Source organism: Rhinolophus ferrumequinum, chromosome 15 (assembly GCF_004115265.2).
Source record: "Rhinolophus ferrumequinum isolate MPI-CBG mRhiFer1 chromosome 15, mRhiFer1_v1.p, whole genome shotgun sequence".
Lineage (NCBI taxonomy): Eukaryota > Metazoa > Chordata > Mammalia > Chiroptera > Rhinolophidae > Rhinolophus > Rhinolophus ferrumequinum.
Genome location: NC_046298.1, coordinates 17,191,904 through 17,209,330, shown reverse-complemented (window position 1 = coordinate 17,209,330; position 17,427 = coordinate 17,191,904). Strand labels below are relative to the sequence as shown.

Sequence of the window (17,427 nt, the reverse complement as noted above, 5' to 3'; positions counted from 1 at the left end):
AGTCCAGGGCAGCAGGAATGGGTGCCTCCCTGAACCTCTGTGACAGCAGGATAGGCAGTGAGGGGTGCTGGGAGCAGCTTTGCCCTGTGGGAAAATTTGTGGGAAGCACCTAGGAGGCTATGTTGGAAGGGAGGGTTTACAGGAGGGAGGACAAGGACTCTTCCTGCCCTCTGTCATCTCACAGACCTGAGCATGGACCTGACTTCAAGTCATTGATGGCGAGGGGGCAAGTGACCGTTTAGTGCTCTGAGCTAGGTAGGCATGATGGGACAAAGGACTAAGGCTCTTTTTGTCTTGGCTTTGATAGTCCTTCACCTGTACCGGGCTGTGCTCACAGCGTCCTCCCTGATCCCCACACACACCCTTGGCTAGGGCTGAATACTAGGCTGTGGCCCCAGGACCCTTCTTATAGAGGACAGAAAGTTAGGGTCCCTGTCCCTTTCCAGCATTGGAGAGCAGGGATGTTTGTCACTCAGATTTTCAGTGACAGTCCCAGTTGATTCCCCAGCTGGGATGATATTTTTCCAGCCTACATTTCTTGCCCAGGCTGTCGTCTCCTGTGGATTGAACTAGAAGCTCGTGCTGGCCCAGTCACACCCGTCTGCACTTTCCCAGGACCTGGTCAGCTAGTGTTTACTTCCTCTTTCCTCACCACAGGCTACACTTTGGATGCAAGAGAACAGTCCTGCCCTACCAGTGGGCCTCTTTTGGGGCCCCCAGGGCTGGTTCTGGGACTGCAACCCTCCTGCAGGAGGGGCCCTTGAGGCAAGCCCAAGTTGTGGCCAGCTTTGGGTGCTGCCTTGGTCTCTGTCTCGTTTGCCTTCTCCACCCTCTGCCACTGCCGCCTACCACCCCAAAAGCTGAACTGCACACCATCACTCCCATGACACGTTTCACAGTTAGAGGGAGCACAGAGCTGTGTGCTGAGGGCTGTCTGCCTGCCCCCACCCCCACCCATCTGGAATGAGCCACCTGCATCCACACACAGGTGTTTCCTGTGCTCCTTCCTGTTGCCGTTTTTTTTCTGCTCAGCTTGGCTTCCCCAGCAGGTGGGTAAGGGCCCAGCCAAACGTCTTCACATACAGCTCTAAAACACTTGGGGGCAGGGCTCCCTGGGGATCTGGGTCACCCCCCCCCCAGGGGGGACTGTTGGTACCTCATTGGCTTTTCCTGAGTGCAGGCACACACACTTTCCCCAGTGTATCATATTGCTATGCTGCCACCACAGGCACAGAGAGTGGGCTGAGGGAGTGGGGAAGGCCCTGCTGTGCCGTTTCCCTTGCCTCTGGATAATGAAAGCTCTGGATGGAGAGGAGAAGGGTGGGGGGACCTGTTTCTCCATCCTTGGGTGTGGGCTTCCCTCAGGCCCTCCTTGGAACAGGCCTGCCATCCTGAAATCCACCCCACCCTCAAGTTCCTTCCATAGAACGCTTAGCTTTCTGGGGTTAACATACTCACATGCCACACAGCTCTGGGGGGAGGTGAACCCTCTCCCTGGAGTCCTGCTTCCCAAAGCAGAACAGGTCAGTCAGCTGTGGGGGGCCACGGAGTTCAGTCAGGTTTGTTATTACAGAGAGGAGGCGGCTGAGAGAGAGAAGGGACTTGCTGTTTAAGGCCACAGGTCAGCCATCCCGGTCTCCTGCCTCCCAGGCCCTAGCTCTTACCCTCTGCAAGGATCTCTCTTATTACCCAGCCCTCAAGGAGCTCCTAGCACTCCACCCCCTCTGTAGGAGGCTGCCAACAGAGGGGAAGACCTACCCTAAGAGCCTGGCATTCTGATGGGGTTCTGCTGCCTCCTGGTGGCCAGGAGCTCCAGCCACCATCTCACCTTTTTTCCCTGCCTGATTCTTTCTCTTTGCCTCCTGGCAGCAGAGAGCTAGCTGCTGGGGAGCCATTCCCAGGACTGGCACTGTTGGTCCTTCTCTAGGCCCACTCCCCCCGGGGCCCTAGCTTCCAGGCGCAGGGCATGCCGAGCCTGCAGGCTGAGCCTCCTCGCTGAGCCTCCTCAGTAACACCTCACCACCCTTTTCTTCTGCCCTCCAAGCCCACTTCCAGCCTTTGGGCTGTCTTCCACCTGGATTTCCAGGACAGAAGCACATGCCCTTGTCACAGTGGGAGTGTGGACCCACGAGTGTCAGGAAGGGCCACAGGCAAAGGGTGCTGCAGCCCGAGGGGCAGGAGTGCGCAAGATCAGGGCACGTAGGAAAGGCATTTTTGCTTTTTTATTTTCTGTAAAACTCTGTAAATAAAATACAAAACCAAGAGAGGTGGTGGGGCAGAGGCAGGATGGCCAGGCCCGGGACACTGATGTGTGGCAAGTGTGCGGAACTGAGGCTGGGAGGCACTTGACTGCAGGCACTGACGACCAACCCCAAGGGCAACAGAAGAATATATTAGATTTTCATTGATAGGAATCTGTGGGGGAGGGGTGTCTGGAGCCAGCCCTCACCCTCCCTGCCAGTGCCTGGTGAGCCCTGAAAGTGGGGGGAAGGTGCACTGGGAGCCGGGGGGGGGGGTGGGAAGTTCAGAATGCGGTGCTGGCCATGCTGCCGGGCCCAAAGATTCGGGGCAGGGCATCCAGTGACTCCTCTAGCCGTCGATGGGCAGACTGTCCCTCTTCCCCTGTAATGGGTAAGGATGGGGTAAGGAGTGGCCTGAGTCCCACCCAGCCCTCCCACCCTTGACCCCATCTCACCCCTACTCCCATCTGCCCAAACGTCCCTGAACTCTACTTGGCCCTGTGTCCCAGCCCGTCTCACCACACTGCTGCAGGCTCTGCCGAGCAGCTTCCCTCACGACTTCTGTGTCTGTTTGGCACAGGTACACCAGGGGCTCAATGCCCTCAGGAGCCTACCGAGGGGAGGAAGCATTGAGGTGGGCCCAGTAGAGCAGGTGAGAAAAGCCCAAGGCCCAGGGCTGGGGGACAGAAAGGGTGGGTGGGTTGGCAGGTGTCACCTTGATGCAGCCCAGGGCCAGGCAGCCAGCTACTCTCGTCTGCACATCGTCATCCTCGAGTTGGTCCAGGAAGCACAGTAGGGCCTGGGTAAGGGTGGGAGGCAGACTTAGCCAGACACTGGGAGCTCGGTACCCCAGCCTTTGCCTGCGAGGGAGCCCTGCCCAACTCTCACCCTTTCCCGGAAGGCAGGGCCCAGTGACAGGCTCCGGAGCTGGGTGCTGACAGCAGCCATGACCTTGTTGTTGCCATGGACGAGCAGGGAGCTAAGGGCCCGAAGCCCATCCCTTCGCAGCCGCCCCTCAGGTGCCAACCTCAGAGCCTTGAGCACAACAGCCTGATCATCTGAGTTCAGATTCCGCACCAGTAACACTGAACGAAGGAAGGGGGGCTTAGAACAAGGTGACAGGGCAAGGAGCCTCGTGAGATGGGATCTTTCGTCTACTCATGTCCCCATCCACCCCCCAAGTCCCTCCATAGGGTCAGGCCACTTTGCGATCAGAGTCACTGCTTTACCCTCCTCAGCAGTCTCATTCACATAGGCCTCCATCGAGGGGCTGTCCAAGGTTTCCACATGACTCCAGAACTGGAAGACGGTTAGCTGTTCTCCAGGGCCTGGCTGGGGCCTCCTGGGCAGCTTCTGCCCCAGGGCATCCTCCAGGAACTTGACACACACTGTGGAAGGCAGTGTCACAGACCTCAGGGTTTAAATGGACCCAGGCCCTTTAAGGGAAGAGTTCCCCCCACCCCAAGCTCAGGTCCAGGGGCCCCCTGTCCAAACCCTACCCATCTGGGTCCTCTTGCAGAAACCTTTGCTATTTCTTCCCCTTGCTCAGCTCAGTATGTCTGTGTGCGCTGAACTGGCTTACCCTGCAGTCCCATCACTGGGGATCTGAGAAAGGAGGGCAGGTAGGCAGCCCACTCACCGGCCTTGGCTAAGCCTGGCTGGCGCAGGGAGAGACGGGCACCGTACTGATTGCAGAAGGTGAGGAGCACCTGCTCCACGGGGCAGATGAAGGGGCTGAGTCCTTCTGTGCAGTGGTCCCAGAAGGTCAGGAAGCCGGGCCGAGAGGCCGAGAACTGCACCACTGTGAGGAGGTGCAAGAAGCTGTTAGCAACAGAGCAGACAAGTGGGCAGACAGGTAGGGCAAGGAACGAGCTTCAGGGCGACACTGAGCCACAGCCCACAGGGCCTTTACCTTCCTGGGCTGAAGTAGCAGGGGTTTCCCATCGCCTGCTAAGCTTGCATACCTCCTCAAGCACTCGGGCCTCTCGCAGCAGTCGCTCCAGGGCCCATGCCTCCTGACAGCGCAGAGGCCCAAATGTGCCCAGTTTCTGGAGAATGGGGGGGCCAAGTAGCTCAGACCTCAAGGTAGAGCTTGGGGAGGTTGGAGCCCAGGGACTACAGCATGCATTAGGAGAGGTTGGGGGAAAGCCAGGCTGTGGGAGGTGTTCCATTCAGTAAGAGCCAGATGCCAGGGACCTGGGGCATTGGGGAGTGGAACGCAGAGGAGGCGTGGAGGGCTCCCTGGGGTAAGGGGATATAAGGGGCGGGTGGGGGGATACCAGTAGCCTTACCAGCAGGAGGTGGCTGCAGTGGTATAGGTGCTGGACCAAGGCAGTGTCCAGAGCTGGACACTCTGTGCTGAGGGGGCGAGCAATGGGGGAGTCAAGGTTGTCCTCAGCCCCAGGCTCCAGGCTGCTTGGGGGCCTGAGAGAAAAATGGGGTCAATCAACCCAGAGGCACGCATCACCATCTGGTCACCAGTGTATTTTCATTCAGTCCCCCCATCCCAGAAGAGAACAGACAGAACAGACGATGGACAGACAATGGGTAAGTTCATAGAGGTCTTCCGGTAGGAGGAAGGGGCTGAAATGAGCAGGTGTTAGTAGGGGTCTCCAGAGTCTGTCTGCCCTGTGCCACCTCCGGCTAGGAACACTGGGGCTTCCGGGGCTTCCAGGGCTGGGATGGGTGGAAGTAGGGTTGCAAGTGGGATGGTCTACGGTGTGTGGAGTGCAAGGGGTTGTGGCCCAAGGGGCGCAGGGTACAGGGCCATAACCTGGGCAGTAGGAGAGGGAGGAGGGGCCAGGCATGACCCTCACCTGGGAATTGGCAAAGGCTGCTCTGAGACAGAGAGCTGAGGGGCCGGGCTCTTTGGGACAACCAGGGTTGAGACAAAAAGGGTTGATGCTTGGGCACCCAGGGTGCAAGGGGAGCCCTTGAAGGAGCTTGCTCATAGGGTAGGTCCAAGGTGAGGCCAAGGGAGAGAGGAGGAACTGGAGGCCTGTGAGCTGATGGGGACTGGCAGGGGAAGCAGACATTGCTGGAACCAGGAGGAGGAGCGTGGTCAGAAGCACTGGGGATACAGATGAGCTTGGAAACATGGGCATCAAGAGAAGTCCATGGGAAGGGAGAACACACGCATCCGCCAGCAAGTCCATCCCCTCCTGTCCACTTCCAGTCTTGCTGCTTTCCTCAGTGCTCAGCCTGGTCCCACCCTACGTGTTCCCCCTTCTCATCTTACTCCTTCACCTGGCCTGCACCTCACCTCTTCCCCCTCGCCTAGTCCCATCTCACCTGTCCCCAGGACCATCATTGTCTTCGTCTTCATTCTCGTTGAGGAAGCTGAAGCTCTCCAGGGCATGCTCCACAGTGATGCTAAGACTGGAGGCCCGGCTGCGAGTAAGACCTTGTCTCTGCTGGGGTTGCGAAGGGAGTTAGAGCTGCTGCCACTGCCTGGCTGCCCTCCCTGTGCTGCCACAGCCCAGCCCTCCTTACCATGAGCAGACTCTCCAGCCGGGTCACCTCCTGCTCCAGGCCCTGCAGCTCAGGAAACTGGCCACGATAATCATCTAGGGCAGCCATTAGGGCCCCCAGTGCCTCCTCCAACCTCCTGTCTCCAGCCCCTCCAGCTGCCCCTAGAACTGGGGCCTGGGCAGCCATGACCAAGCTAAGGTCTGACTGCTGGGGCATAGGGGTTGGGGGTGAGGCAGTGGGGCTTGGACTCTGAAGGATAGGCTCTGGGGGCTCTGGGGAAGGGCTTTTGAGGGGTTCCCAACTGGTACTGGCAGAACTTGGGTACGACGTGCTTGGGGCTATGGGGTCTGCCTGCGTGTTGGGAGTGGAAGCTGGGTGGCTACAGGACAGGGCGTCAGTGCCTGGGAGGGTGGGGCCCGTGTGTGCGGAGGAGCTGGGGAGCATAGCAAGGTCTAGAGAAGTGGAAGGGCTTACACTTATAAGGGTGGGGCTTGTGACAGAATGGGTAGGGCTCCTGGTGGTCTGGACTGGGCCCTTAGCACTGGGGGTAGGACTAGTAGTGGCGGGAGTTGACATCCTCACTTTGTGAGCAGGGCTTGCAGTAGTGTGGGTGGGGCTTGCAGTAGTGTGGGTGGGGCTTATAGTAGTGTGGGTGGGGCTTGTGGTATGGGTGAGGCTTGAGGGCTGGGCTGGGGCTGTGGCACTGTGGGTGGGGCCTGTAGAAGTGAGGGTTGAGAGCGTGGGCTTGATGGTGGGGCTTGTGACAGTACTTGTCAGATTTGTGACAGTGTGGCTGGGGCTTGTGGTAGTCTCGGCTGGGCTTGTAGTGTTGGGGGTAGGACCTTCAGTAGTAAGGGTAGAAAATATTGGCTCAGGGGTGGGACTTGTGGTAGTCTCACCTGGGCCCATGGCACTAGGGGTAGGGCCTGTAGCAGTGAGGGTAGCAGTGAGGGTAGAGGGCTTGGACTTGTGAGTAGGGCCTGTGGCAGTGTGAGTGAGGCTTGGAGCACTGCTGGTAGGGCTTATGGCACTACAGGTGGAGCTTATAGTGGTGTCGGTGGGGCCTGGGAGTTCAGGAGAGCTAGAGTGTGTGGCCTTGTGAAGTGAGTCTAGATGTACAGGTGGCGTGGGGTCTGTAGATGTGTGGGCAGGGCCTGTTGTACTGAGAGTGGGGCTTGTGGCAGAGTAGCCAGGATCCAGGGCAGGAGGGACAGGACCAGGGTGCTCCCCATGCATGGGACTTGGGTGTGTAGATGGGCTAGGTCCCTGGCTTTCTCGGTCCTTAGCCTCTACTGAAGCCTCAGCCAAGGCAGCGTCCACACTGGCCTCACTGATATGGCTCAGAGTCCGGCTGCAGAGGGCATGCCCATTGGCCAGGGCTGGGCCCACGGCTCCCTCCTTATCCGTGGGCCCAGAGGTGAGGGTCTCAGGCCTACGAAAGGCAACTTGGATGGGCAGAGGCTCAGGCTGCTGCACCAGGGGCCTGGGGGCTGAGGAGTGGCGGGCAGTGCCCGAGAGCTGTGGGCTGGATGAATCGTCTGAAGATTCGGACGACAGGGACCACGCCGTCCCATTCTCCAGCTCCTCCTGCCGCCTCAGCATATTCTGGGAGAGAGGAAAGGGCATTTCAGGACCATCCCCAAGGAGCCCCTAAGGGATGGGATGGCCTGAGCCTGGGTTGTGACTCACATAGAAGGCCTGCTCCCGAAGCGAGGGTGTGTCTGGTGGGCTCTGGCTATAGGTGGAGAAGCGCTTGGTGACTGTGGAGGCCTTGTTGACAGTAGAAGCAGCTGAGGGCTGGTCATCCTTGTCAAAGGGGCTGTGGAGGAAAGATGCTGTTAGCAGGTGCCATAGGCCCCGGGACCTGTCCCTAGGCCCCTCAGCCCCACCAACCTCCAGGTGACTTCCAGGCTGAGCTTAATGGTGCCAAGGTCGTTGATGTCCACAGCCACGACCTGGGGTAGGGCGGCGAATAGGTCCTTGGTCTCACAGGAGACACTGCCAACAACCACATGGTTGGCCAGGCCCTTCAGCTCTGTCACCTGTAGTCAAGAATGCATCATGGGGTCACAAAGGTGTGGGCATCAGGAATTATGGGAGATCAGAAGTCTGAATTTGCATAGAGGTTATATGATGGTCACAGGGCCATGAGGAGGGTGCAGGGATTGGAAGTTTGAAGCACCCTGGGAGCATGGGGATCACAGACATCTGAGTTTGTAGAGTCACTGAGGTTGTGAAGGTCACAAACTTTTGGGAGTTCAGGGGGTCAAACAGTCATAAGGTCATGGGGTCACATATTCACAGAGCCATGGAGCCAGGTGAGGGTCATAGAGGTAAGGGTCTCAGGGTCGTAAGGGGGTCCTTAGGGTCATGGAGTCACAGGATCATGTGTCCTGTGGTCCTGGGCAGAGGCATCACCTTGATGGACAGGAATTCCGTGAGCAGAGGAAGAAAGACGGTTTCTTCACTGTCCCACACCTGTTTTCCACTACCCTCAATGCGGCCCCGTAGTTTCCAGCGCTGACGACCGTATTTCATGCAGATCTAGGGGAAGAGGCAGGATGAGGCAGCTTTTGATGTTATGGCCCTGACATCCCAGCCCTTACCTGTACATCCTCATACCTCATACTGATCGCCCACACACAGCCTGGCGAAGCCAGCGAGCCCTGGGGATGGCGGAGAAGGAGATGAGCCATGTTGAGGCAGGGGTCTCAAGCACACACTTCCCTCTCCCCAACATCAGTCTGCCCCCACCACTCAGTACCTTTCATCCGGAGGTGGAACTCGCCCAGCTGTGCCTCCAGCTCACTCTCCAGCAGACACATGCTCTAGGAGGGATGAGCAGGGACAGGAGGGGGTCAACAACCAGTCCCTTCTCACCAACTCTGCCATGCCCTGTGCCTCTGCCTCAGGGGCACCCATTCCTCACCTCTGTGTACTCTCGATGCCCCCGAGTGGCCTCAGCCAGGCTGTCCCGAGCCTCGCGGCTCCCTGGGGACCCGGTACTGTAAGCACGGACCATGTTGTAGGCACCATCCCGGAGACGCCGCTGGACACAGTATGCCTCATACAGCTCGTCAATCTGGCAGGTGAGTGAAGTGACAGTGGGGGGAGACTCACCCAGGATCTAGCATCCCCTCACCCTCCTAAGATACCCAATCTCCCACCCCATATCACATGCACATATGCATGCTGCATATGTACCTTGCTGGCATGGAACTCCAGCCGTCGCAGGAAGCGTTCAATGGACTTGACTTGCTGGGAGAGAGGTGTGTCAGGAGCAGCCTGAGGTCCAGGGCCCTTTACCCTCCCCATGAGCCAACCTCTTCCAACACCATTCTCTGTACACTCACCTTGTCCAAGTCATACAGGAAGCCCTGCACGGGGAGATGAGAGGGGCCACTTAGGAGTTATGGGAAGTATTCCAGCAGGGCACTCGCCCATCCAGATCCATCTAGCTCCTCCCCTTCACACCACAGTCCACAGCCACTCCAGTCAAAGCAGGGATTGACCCACCTTCCCACGTGCCTGGCCTCTGGTGGGTGCAGGTGAATAGATCTGGTCCCCAAGACCCCTCCAGTATCTCTCCCTGTATCTCTTCCCTGGGGTCCCTCCCGTGGCCCACTTCCTTTCCAGCAACCCCTAGGAAGTGAGCTCTGTGCCTCTTCATGCATGGTTCCCTCTACTAGGGAACTCCTAGTCACCCTTTAAGACCCAGCAGAAGTGTTTCCTCCTCTGGGAAACCCTGAGAACCATGGCTCTTCCCTCAGTACCAGTACAATATAATTTCTTGTTGTTCATGTCTGTGGGGGTCTGACCCACCCCACTGGAAGCTCCCATGGGCAGGTATTGGGTCCCATGGGCAGGCAGAGAGTGTGCACAGGATGGGGCTTGTGGAGATAGAAACCTCCCAGCCTTTCCTGATATCCTCTTTTCTAGTTATACCTGGACTAAATCACCCCAGAAAACAGCCCTGATGTCACCCACCGCTGTCCCTGCCCAGTCCCCCACACCACAGGGGTAAAGAGCATCAGTCCAGGGCATCCTTGCCAGCCCTTCACTCACCAGGCGGGAATTCCTCTTGGATTCCCTTATCTGACCCTGGAGTTTCTCCTGCTCCTGCTGGTGTACCTCCAAATAGGCCCTGGGATGACAACAAGAATGAACTTACCTCTGCAGCCTCCAAGCTGCGCGGGATACAGACCGAGGAGAGAGGGTGTGAGGCTGGGGAAGGTTCCCACTGGCAGAAAGGGGATGGGAGCCGGGGAAGGATCCTGGGACAAGGCATTGGGAGGGAGTTGCTTACGTCAGGCCCCGCTTGAGCGCAGCGTACACAAGGTCCAGCCGCTCAGGCTGTGGGACTTTGGGGGCTGGGTGTGCCACAGAAAACATCCTGGACACTAGGGAGAGCGTTGGGGGCTTCCGTGGGGGTCCCGGAGGGCTGAAGGCCGGGAAGCTCCTGAAGAAAAGGCTGCACTCAGAAAGGGGCAAGAAGGAGTCCCCCAAACTCTCACTGCACACCCAGCTCCAACTGGGTCAGAATCTCTTCCCCATCAGCCCCCCTCTTCTGCGTACCTGGGCCCCCGCTCGTGGCTGCAGAGGGCGCCTGCGAAGGACTGGCTCCTATTGACCCGGGCGCTGAGCAGGCGACGCTGCGGCCGCACCGACAGGGACATCATGGAATGAGTCCGCGCGGGGCTCCCTGGGGGTGGCGAGGGCGGGTGTCCAGCGCCAGTCGGGCCCTTGAAGCCCCCTCCCTGCGGCCCGGCCTCTGTATCTAGTCCTGCCGGACACGGCCTGACGCTGGGAGTCCGACAATCCCGCCGGCCCCGGCACTAATGACAGGGAGGCCGCGGGTGACTCGGCCTCGGACTCAGCGTGGCCTCAGCCCGGCCCCCACTTCCTGCAGAGGTGCAGGCTCCGCCTGCCGCAAGGGGCAGGAAGGGGGGGGTCGCGCAGGGACCCTCCCCAGGCTGGGAAGGGGCAGGAAAGGGGCGGGGCGCGCGAAGAATGTGCGGAAGCGCCTGTTTACCAGGGGCGGGGCGGGCTCCCTAGCCCTGCCCCTGACTTCCCCCCAAAGTGGACCAGGAGCTCCGCGCCCGCACCCAGCGAGGCCGCTGGAGGTCACCTGGTGGGGCGGGGTGCAGGTTTTGAGCTCAGCGGAGCTGCCCGACAGGCCTGGCCGGCGCGGGTTAGGCTCCCGCGATCCGCCCGCCGCGGGTAAGCTGCTCCCCTCCAGCCCCCCACTGGCTCCCAGGCGCCCGGACGCCAGAGTCCTCTCGGCGCCCAGAGCCGGGGGATTCCCAGAGTGGGGGGCAGTGGCGAGAAATGCCCCGCCCCCTCCACTTTCCTGTAGCTCGGACCTGGAAACTGAGTCATAGACAGACGCCTTCGCCCGCGCCCTTATCGGGAAGGGATCCTCCGCAGACCCCCACCCCGCTCCCGCGAAACACGCTCCCCTGGCCCCCAGAATCCGGCCCGCACCCTCTGGAGCCAGTCCCGGAGCCTTCGCAGCCCCAGGCCGGGTCCTACCTTTCTTCTTGGCGTTCATGGTAGGTCTGGGACAGCCCCCCCACCCTCCGCGCTTGTCCCCCGTGTCCCCGCCGGCCTAGGGCCACTCGGTGCCGGCCTGGCTGGGCTCCCCGCTCACTCCTAGCGACTGTGGCTCCAGCTTCAGCTCCTCCAGGCGCCGCCCCCCGCCCAGTTCCTGCCGCCTGACTCAGCCCGCCGGGATGGGGCGGGACCCGCCGGACCAGGGGGGCACCCGGGCCTCGGCCTGCCGGGCCTCTGGGAGGGGTGACTGAGGTTGCCCCTTGGGGAGAGGACTGATGGGGATCTTCTCGCCTGGGGTCAGGAGTTGAGTGCAGAGGTGAATATGGAAGGATAAATAGCATGAGGTCACCGCGTGGTGGCTGGATTGGGTGCACTTAGCATAGGGGCTCATGGAGTGGCTGTTGAAGGCGTCCTGAAAGAGGGCTAAACTCACAGAGCGCTGAGAGTTTGGGTTCTGAGTGTGAAGGCTAGACAGTGGGGCCTGAGACAGTACAAGAAAGGGCTGGGGTGCTGAGTAGAGGAACTGTGCCAATGAAGGGCACAGAGGTGTTAAGCATGAGGGGTGGAGGTGGACAAGAGAAAGGGTCCAAAGGTGTGGGATTGGATCAATCCCATATTATGTGTTGTTGCCCAGGGAAGGAAGCAGAGAAGGAACTGGATGCCGAGTCCCACAGCCCCATGCAGTACCCCCACAGATAGGGTGCTCAGTCTCGTCATTCCTCCTCCGGCCTCAGACCCCAGGAAAGAGGACTCACTGTCCAGCCAGGGCCTCCTCTCTAGCAGAAGCTGTATCCTAGGGTGGAGGCCCATCCTTCTGGTCCCCAGCTACACGGGCTGAATCTCCTTGGTGTCAGCCCTTTCCCACTCCCAGTCTCTTCATTGAATATCCCTTGTCCACCTCCAGCCAGGATAGAGGCCACCATATCTAGGGACCGCTGGGCATCCCATCCCTTCGGAGGGGCTTGGTGCTCCCCCTACCCCATAAATACTCCTGCTCCTTGATGTTCAATTCTGTTGCACTGGGCTTACTTTCTTCCCAAGAGACTGGGGTGGGCCCAAGGTGTGTATTTCCAACAAGCCCACCAGCCCCCTACAATTCAGATATCAGATTTCCAAGGACCCCAGTTTGAGAAATGCTATCCTCTCCTCCCTCCTTGAAAACTGGGTGCTATGCACCCTACAATGGCAACTATGCATTCAGTACATCGCCTGCCCAACATGGGCCGATTGCATCATTTAGCTACCCCCCCCACCATGGGAACACCCCAGCCTTATCACTTGGCTCTGGAATGCCCCTCCCCTAAATCACAACGACATGGACCACAACCTTCAGACTGTCTCCATCACCCCCACCTCACCTGCCTTCTACCTCAGACCTCCTGGGCTCTCAGCTCATTTATTCAACTATCCACTGAATGACAACCCTGTGCCAAGCATGTGCCAGTCACTGGAGATACAGCCCAGAATTGCAGACACCACCCTGCATAGAGCTCACAATCCGCCTCTGCTTCCTTTCTCTCTGCCAGCTCCCTCCTACCTTCTCTTCCCTACCTTCCCTGCACAGCCTTCTCCCTAGCTTGGCTCTACAGCCATGACTCCATCACTTGCCTGTTGCTAATATCCCTAGCACTCTGCACCTGTCTCATACCTGGCAGAAACCAGCCCTGGGAAACCCAGCTCTCTGCCTTCTCTGCACATGCACATAGGCTGGCGGGAGATGCCAGAGGTCTTGGCTCAGCAGCTGGGCTAGAACGACAGAGCAATTCTCAACCTCAGCCAGGCTCTCATTTCCCACGGGGGAAATCTTTATGTGTGCCCTAGTCATCTCTCTCTTCTCATAGAAAGTGATGAGTGTTTCAGACTTTCTCCACGAGCCCCCATAAAAATTGAAAACAACCCAAATGCCCATCAGTTGATAATGGAATGCTCTATAGCAAAAAGAATGAACAACATATAACTACATGCAACAATGTGGATGAATCTTTAAGACATGATGTTGAATGAAAGAAGCAAGACCACAATAGAAGACATATTTATGATTCCCTTAATAGGAAGTTCAAAAACAGGCAAAACACATCTATGGTGATAGAAGTCAGAAGAGTGGTTACCCTTGGGATAGTGACTGGAAGGGGGGTACGGGGGCTTCCAGAGTGCTGGTAATGTTCTATTTCCTAATCTGGGTTCTATTTCATGATCCTATAGGGGTGTGTTCCCTTGTGAAAATGTATTGAGCTGTATCAATGAGGACATGCACCCTCTCTGTATGTATATTTCAATATAAAGTTGATTTTAAATAACTACAAAAAGAAATGACCTCTCTGGGGTCCCCGTTTGGCCTTCACTCCATTTGGCCCTTTCAGAGCCAAGATTCTGGAAGAGATGTCTACCTCCGTTTTCTCTCCACACCCACCCACTCCTCTTCCCATCCTGGACCGCCTTTCACACCCATCACTCCCCTGACTGGTTGGGAAGAGGTCACCCACAAGTGCCTCCCTGTTGCTGAATCCAGAGTCTTATCCTACTTGATCTCAGTAAAGCTTTTCACTTTGTAGCTCTCTACCTCTTCCTTGAGCCCTTCCTCCCCTTGAATTTCAAGAGGCACCATGCCCCTGCTTTTCCACCTATCTCTCTGGCTGCACATCTTATTTTCCCACAGAGGATCTGTCTTTCTTTCCATCCCCGAGTGGGCCTCATTCTCCTTGCCCTTGGGCTTTGTACACCTCCCACAGTTCAATGCCATCTAAATGTTGCCAGCTTCCTTATCTCTCCCTTGCCCAAACTGTTCTTCCGAGCACCAGGCCTGTGTATCTAACTGCCTGTTGCTTCCCTGAAGCTGAATGACAACGCAGAGTGGGCTATTAGGGATGTGCTGAGTTTGTAGTCCCCAAACTGAATTCACCATTTTCCTCCTCAAACCTGACTCTTCGCAGTCTTTACCTCTCCACGACAGTCCCACCATCTATTTACCGAGGTTTTCAAGAGAAAGTAGGAGCTATCCTGGATGCCCCAGTCTGTTACCCTCCACTCCACTCAGCCACCCACTCCTGCCATCTGTGGATCCTGTCCCCTCACCTCCATCCCCCACAGCTAGAATTCAGATCCAAGCTGTCACCAACTCTTAACCTAGTACTCTACAGCAGCTTCCTAATGGACTCCCTGTCTCTAACCTACAATGATCCATTCTTTATTCAATAACAACACTGCTCTTAAAATTCTAGTCACGTGACAATGCCAAAAACTGTGCTTTATCATGTGCTTTCTATATGTCAGGCACTGTGCTTAATTAACAAACATTTAATTCTGGCAACAACCCTATGGGGTGAGTCCTATTAGCCCCATTTCACAGAGAAACCTGAGGCTAATTGGTTATGTGACCTTGGGCAAGACATTTCTTCACCCTTTTGGACTTCAGATACCCATCTGTTAAATGCAAATAATAATAACAACAACAATAATAATAATACCAACAATTATCTCGCAGGGCTGTTGGGGGGATGAAATGAGATACTTCCCTCCCTATAGGGAATGTTTGGGGAAGGGCGAATTGTATGTGGGGTAGGGAAGTTGGGGTGGACACACTACCTCAGTGTAAGCACACAACAAATATTAACTGCTGTTACTAACAATTATTAATCTGCCCAAGATTACACAGCTGGTAAATGGTAGGCACAAGATTTAAACCCAAGCAGTCAGACCCCAGGACTCTAAATCTTGAACGTCCCTTTATTCTGACTTTTGCGAAACATCCATGAGTAATACCCTGCCCCAAAGATAAAGTCCAGACTCTCTAATGTGACCCACAATACTCTGTCCCTTCTGTCATATACTTTTCAACCACTCCTTCCCTCACAGTCCCTTGCTCCCTGACATGGTCTTTCCGTTCCAGCTATCAAAACGTTCTCTCAATACCTGCAAGGCATTTGAGCAGCAGCCCCCATTACTCCTACACCCTCTTCCGACACTACTCTCACCCTGACCAGTTCCCTCTCCTTTTTCAAGTCTTACCCTATGACTTCTTCCTCCAGGAAGCCTGTCTGGGGTTGGTTCCCCCTTTTAGGCGTCTCATGGCTTCCTCCTTCTGATCATTGAGGCCACATAACTAGGTTGTCAGTTCTCCTTTAGTGTCTGTCTTCCAAGCAGAGGACTAGGACCCGTTTGCTTGGCTCACTGCTCGACCCTCTGGGCCTGCACCAGGGCAACAAAGAAGGGGGGAGCTGAGTATCAGCGGGGGTGCTGAGTGAACTGGGATGCCCAGACCCACAAACAGCAGATCCTGAGCTGTAGGAGGGGTAGATTTTAAGTCTGGTCCACCCTAACTCCCTTACCCCATATATAAGTTTCCCTTTCTTTTCCCTACTTTCTGATTATATCAGTAAGTGGGGTTCTGCTCCCTGGGGATGGGGCAAAGTAGGGGTCCCCTGAGGCTTCTAGAACTGAGTGGGTTGGCTGGACTCAGAGCAGGCTGACTGTCCCATCAATTTTCTTTCTCTGACTGGGGCTTTCTCTGACTGCCACCGAACCCCTAGTCCCACAGGGAACCAGGATGTATAACTGTTGGTCCAGACTCCTCCCAAATGACCATCTGAGTGACCATTTCAGGGGGTGGATAGGCAGGATCTCCCCTGCTGTGGGGAAGGGAAAGAACTGAACCTCTTGAGCTAAGGGAGAGGGCTCACCTGAACTGATGGGGGTTGGCTGATAAGAGCCTCTCTGGACTCACGCCAGCCCTGAAATCTGTTCTGGACATGGGAATGAACCCAGGTTCCAAAGGTGATGGGGCAGCCGGCATGTAATTCTGGCCACCTGCATGGCTCCAGATCCTGTGGCCCCCAGTACCCTCAATATGCCAAGACTGTACGTGTGTGAGTCAGGAAGTCCCGCCACTTGCACTTCCTAGCTCAGTGGTCACCTCACCAGGAGTCCCCAGGTCCAGCTCTACCCCACTGCCCTGCAGCCCCAGACTGATGTAAACAGATGCTAAAAATAACCTTGGGCAAGGGGTGGTTACAAGGAAGAGTGGGGTCCCTCCTGAGCCTGCTCCTGTCTCCATGGCAACTGCCCCAAACCTGGCTGCTGACGTCATGCTGCAACTGCGGAGCAGGGAGGGAGGGGGTGCAGAGCTGCCTCGGACCCCCCACCCCGGAACCAGGCAAAGGCAGCCAGGTAGCCTCACTTCCTGACGGTACCCTCCCTAGTCAGCTGGTCACATTCCCAAGCCTGGTAGCCTCCCCTGGGCCAGGCCTGGTAGGGGCGTGAGTCCCAGCTGCAGCAATGGGTTGCCCTGACTCAGCTGCACCCTTCTCACCTGCTTTTCCACCCAGGGAGGACTCAGGCTGGAGCCCTGCGTGTTCCCTCTACCCCCACTCAAATCCAGGCCCCTCTCTCTGACAGCTGCTCCTACAGGACCCAGGACGTAGAGCAAGGATTGAAGTGGGAGGTAACTAAGCCAGGCCTCCTAGTCTTGATGGAGTACTTTGTACCTCACTCTCTAATTTTCATCTCCACCCACCATGCCATGGAGGTGGATAGTGCAGTGGCAAGAATTCAGATCTGGGTCTAATTCGCACCTCTCCCCAAACCAGCTGTGTGACCTTGAGAATATTACTTAACCTCCCTGGGCCTGCATCTGCCAGATTGTCATAACCCTTCTAAGAAGGCTGTGCCGGAGCTGAATGCTGCAGGCCTAGCTAGGGCAAGGCCCAGGGCACTGTTGTTGTTATATTAGATTGCACACAGTAGGTACTCAGCCACCCATCCTGGACACAAATTAGGGGCCACAAAGTAGAACTGGCTGGGAAGGGTCCATCCCAGAGGCTGGATTCAGGCCTCACTCGGGAAAGACAGAGGGTGCTGAGGCTGGACTTAGCTGTGGTGAGTAGCCCCTTCCTCAAATCAGTTCTGCAGGGTGCCCAGGCCTGGCTGTTTGTAGAGATACCACACCAGCCTCTCATTTCCAGGGACAGGATCTGTCTGTCCCCCACCGCGCCGGGGCGATCCTCTTGGGGTTAGGGTTCAGCAGAGCCAGGTTTGGGCGAAAAACCCGATCCCGGGCCGGGCTCGGCCACCTGGGGCAGGGCCCCAAAGCGGCTTAGGCCAGCCAGTGGGGCCGAGAAGATTAGCTCATCTTGGAGGCTGACTGGCACCCCTCATCGCCCCCTCCCCA

General features: G+C 57.1%; 1 protein-coding gene across 7 annotated transcripts in view; it reads right to left on the bottom strand.

Annotated features, from left to right (window-relative positions):
* Window positions 1–2,200: 2,200 nt before the first annotated feature.
* The window catches only part of RIPOR1 (RHO family interacting cell polarization regulator 1), a 39,918-nt gene continuing 24,691 nt past the window's right edge, over window positions 2,201–17,427 (bottom strand). For 3 of the 7 annotated variants that reach the window (XM_033129155.1, XM_033129153.1, XM_033129151.1), the window contains exons 2-22: window positions 10,287–10,413; window positions 10,018–10,170; window positions 9,777–9,855; window positions 9,065–9,088; window positions 8,916–8,969; window positions 8,641–8,793; window positions 8,476–8,539; window positions 8,334–8,377; window positions 8,130–8,255; window positions 7,605–7,753; window positions 7,401–7,530; window positions 5,733–7,316; window positions 5,532–5,653; window positions 4,532–4,664; window positions 4,153–4,288; window positions 3,880–4,041; window positions 3,470–3,628; window positions 3,129–3,325; window positions 2,956–3,039; window positions 2,760–2,850; window positions 2,201–2,622 (exon numbers count right to left, since the gene is read on the bottom strand). In XM_033129155.1, coding sequence (XP_032985046.1) covers window positions 2,525–2,622; window positions 2,760–2,850; window positions 2,956–3,039; window positions 3,129–3,325; window positions 3,470–3,628; window positions 3,880–4,041; window positions 4,153–4,288; window positions 4,532–4,664; window positions 5,532–5,653; window positions 5,733–7,316; window positions 7,401–7,530; window positions 7,605–7,753; window positions 8,130–8,255; window positions 8,334–8,377; window positions 8,476–8,539; window positions 8,641–8,793; window positions 8,916–8,969; window positions 9,065–9,088; window positions 9,777–9,855; window positions 10,018–10,170; window positions 10,287–10,390 — 3,846 coding nt within the window. In that variant the 5' untranslated portion in view covers window positions 10,391–10,413 and the 3' untranslated portion in view covers window positions 2,201–2,524. Of the gene's footprint in view, window positions 2,623–2,759; window positions 2,851–2,955; window positions 3,040–3,128; window positions 3,326–3,469; window positions 3,629–3,879; window positions 4,042–4,152; window positions 4,289–4,531; window positions 4,665–5,531; window positions 5,654–5,732; window positions 7,317–7,400; window positions 7,531–7,604; window positions 7,754–8,129; window positions 8,256–8,333; window positions 8,378–8,475; window positions 8,540–8,640; window positions 8,794–8,915; window positions 8,970–9,064; window positions 9,089–9,776; window positions 9,856–10,017; window positions 10,171–10,286; window positions 10,414–11,243; window positions 11,362–15,269; window positions 15,890–17,427 lie in introns of those variants that run through there. The other 4 variants (XM_033129154.1, XM_033129149.1, XM_033129150.1 and 1 more) reach the window with 4 other exon arrangements.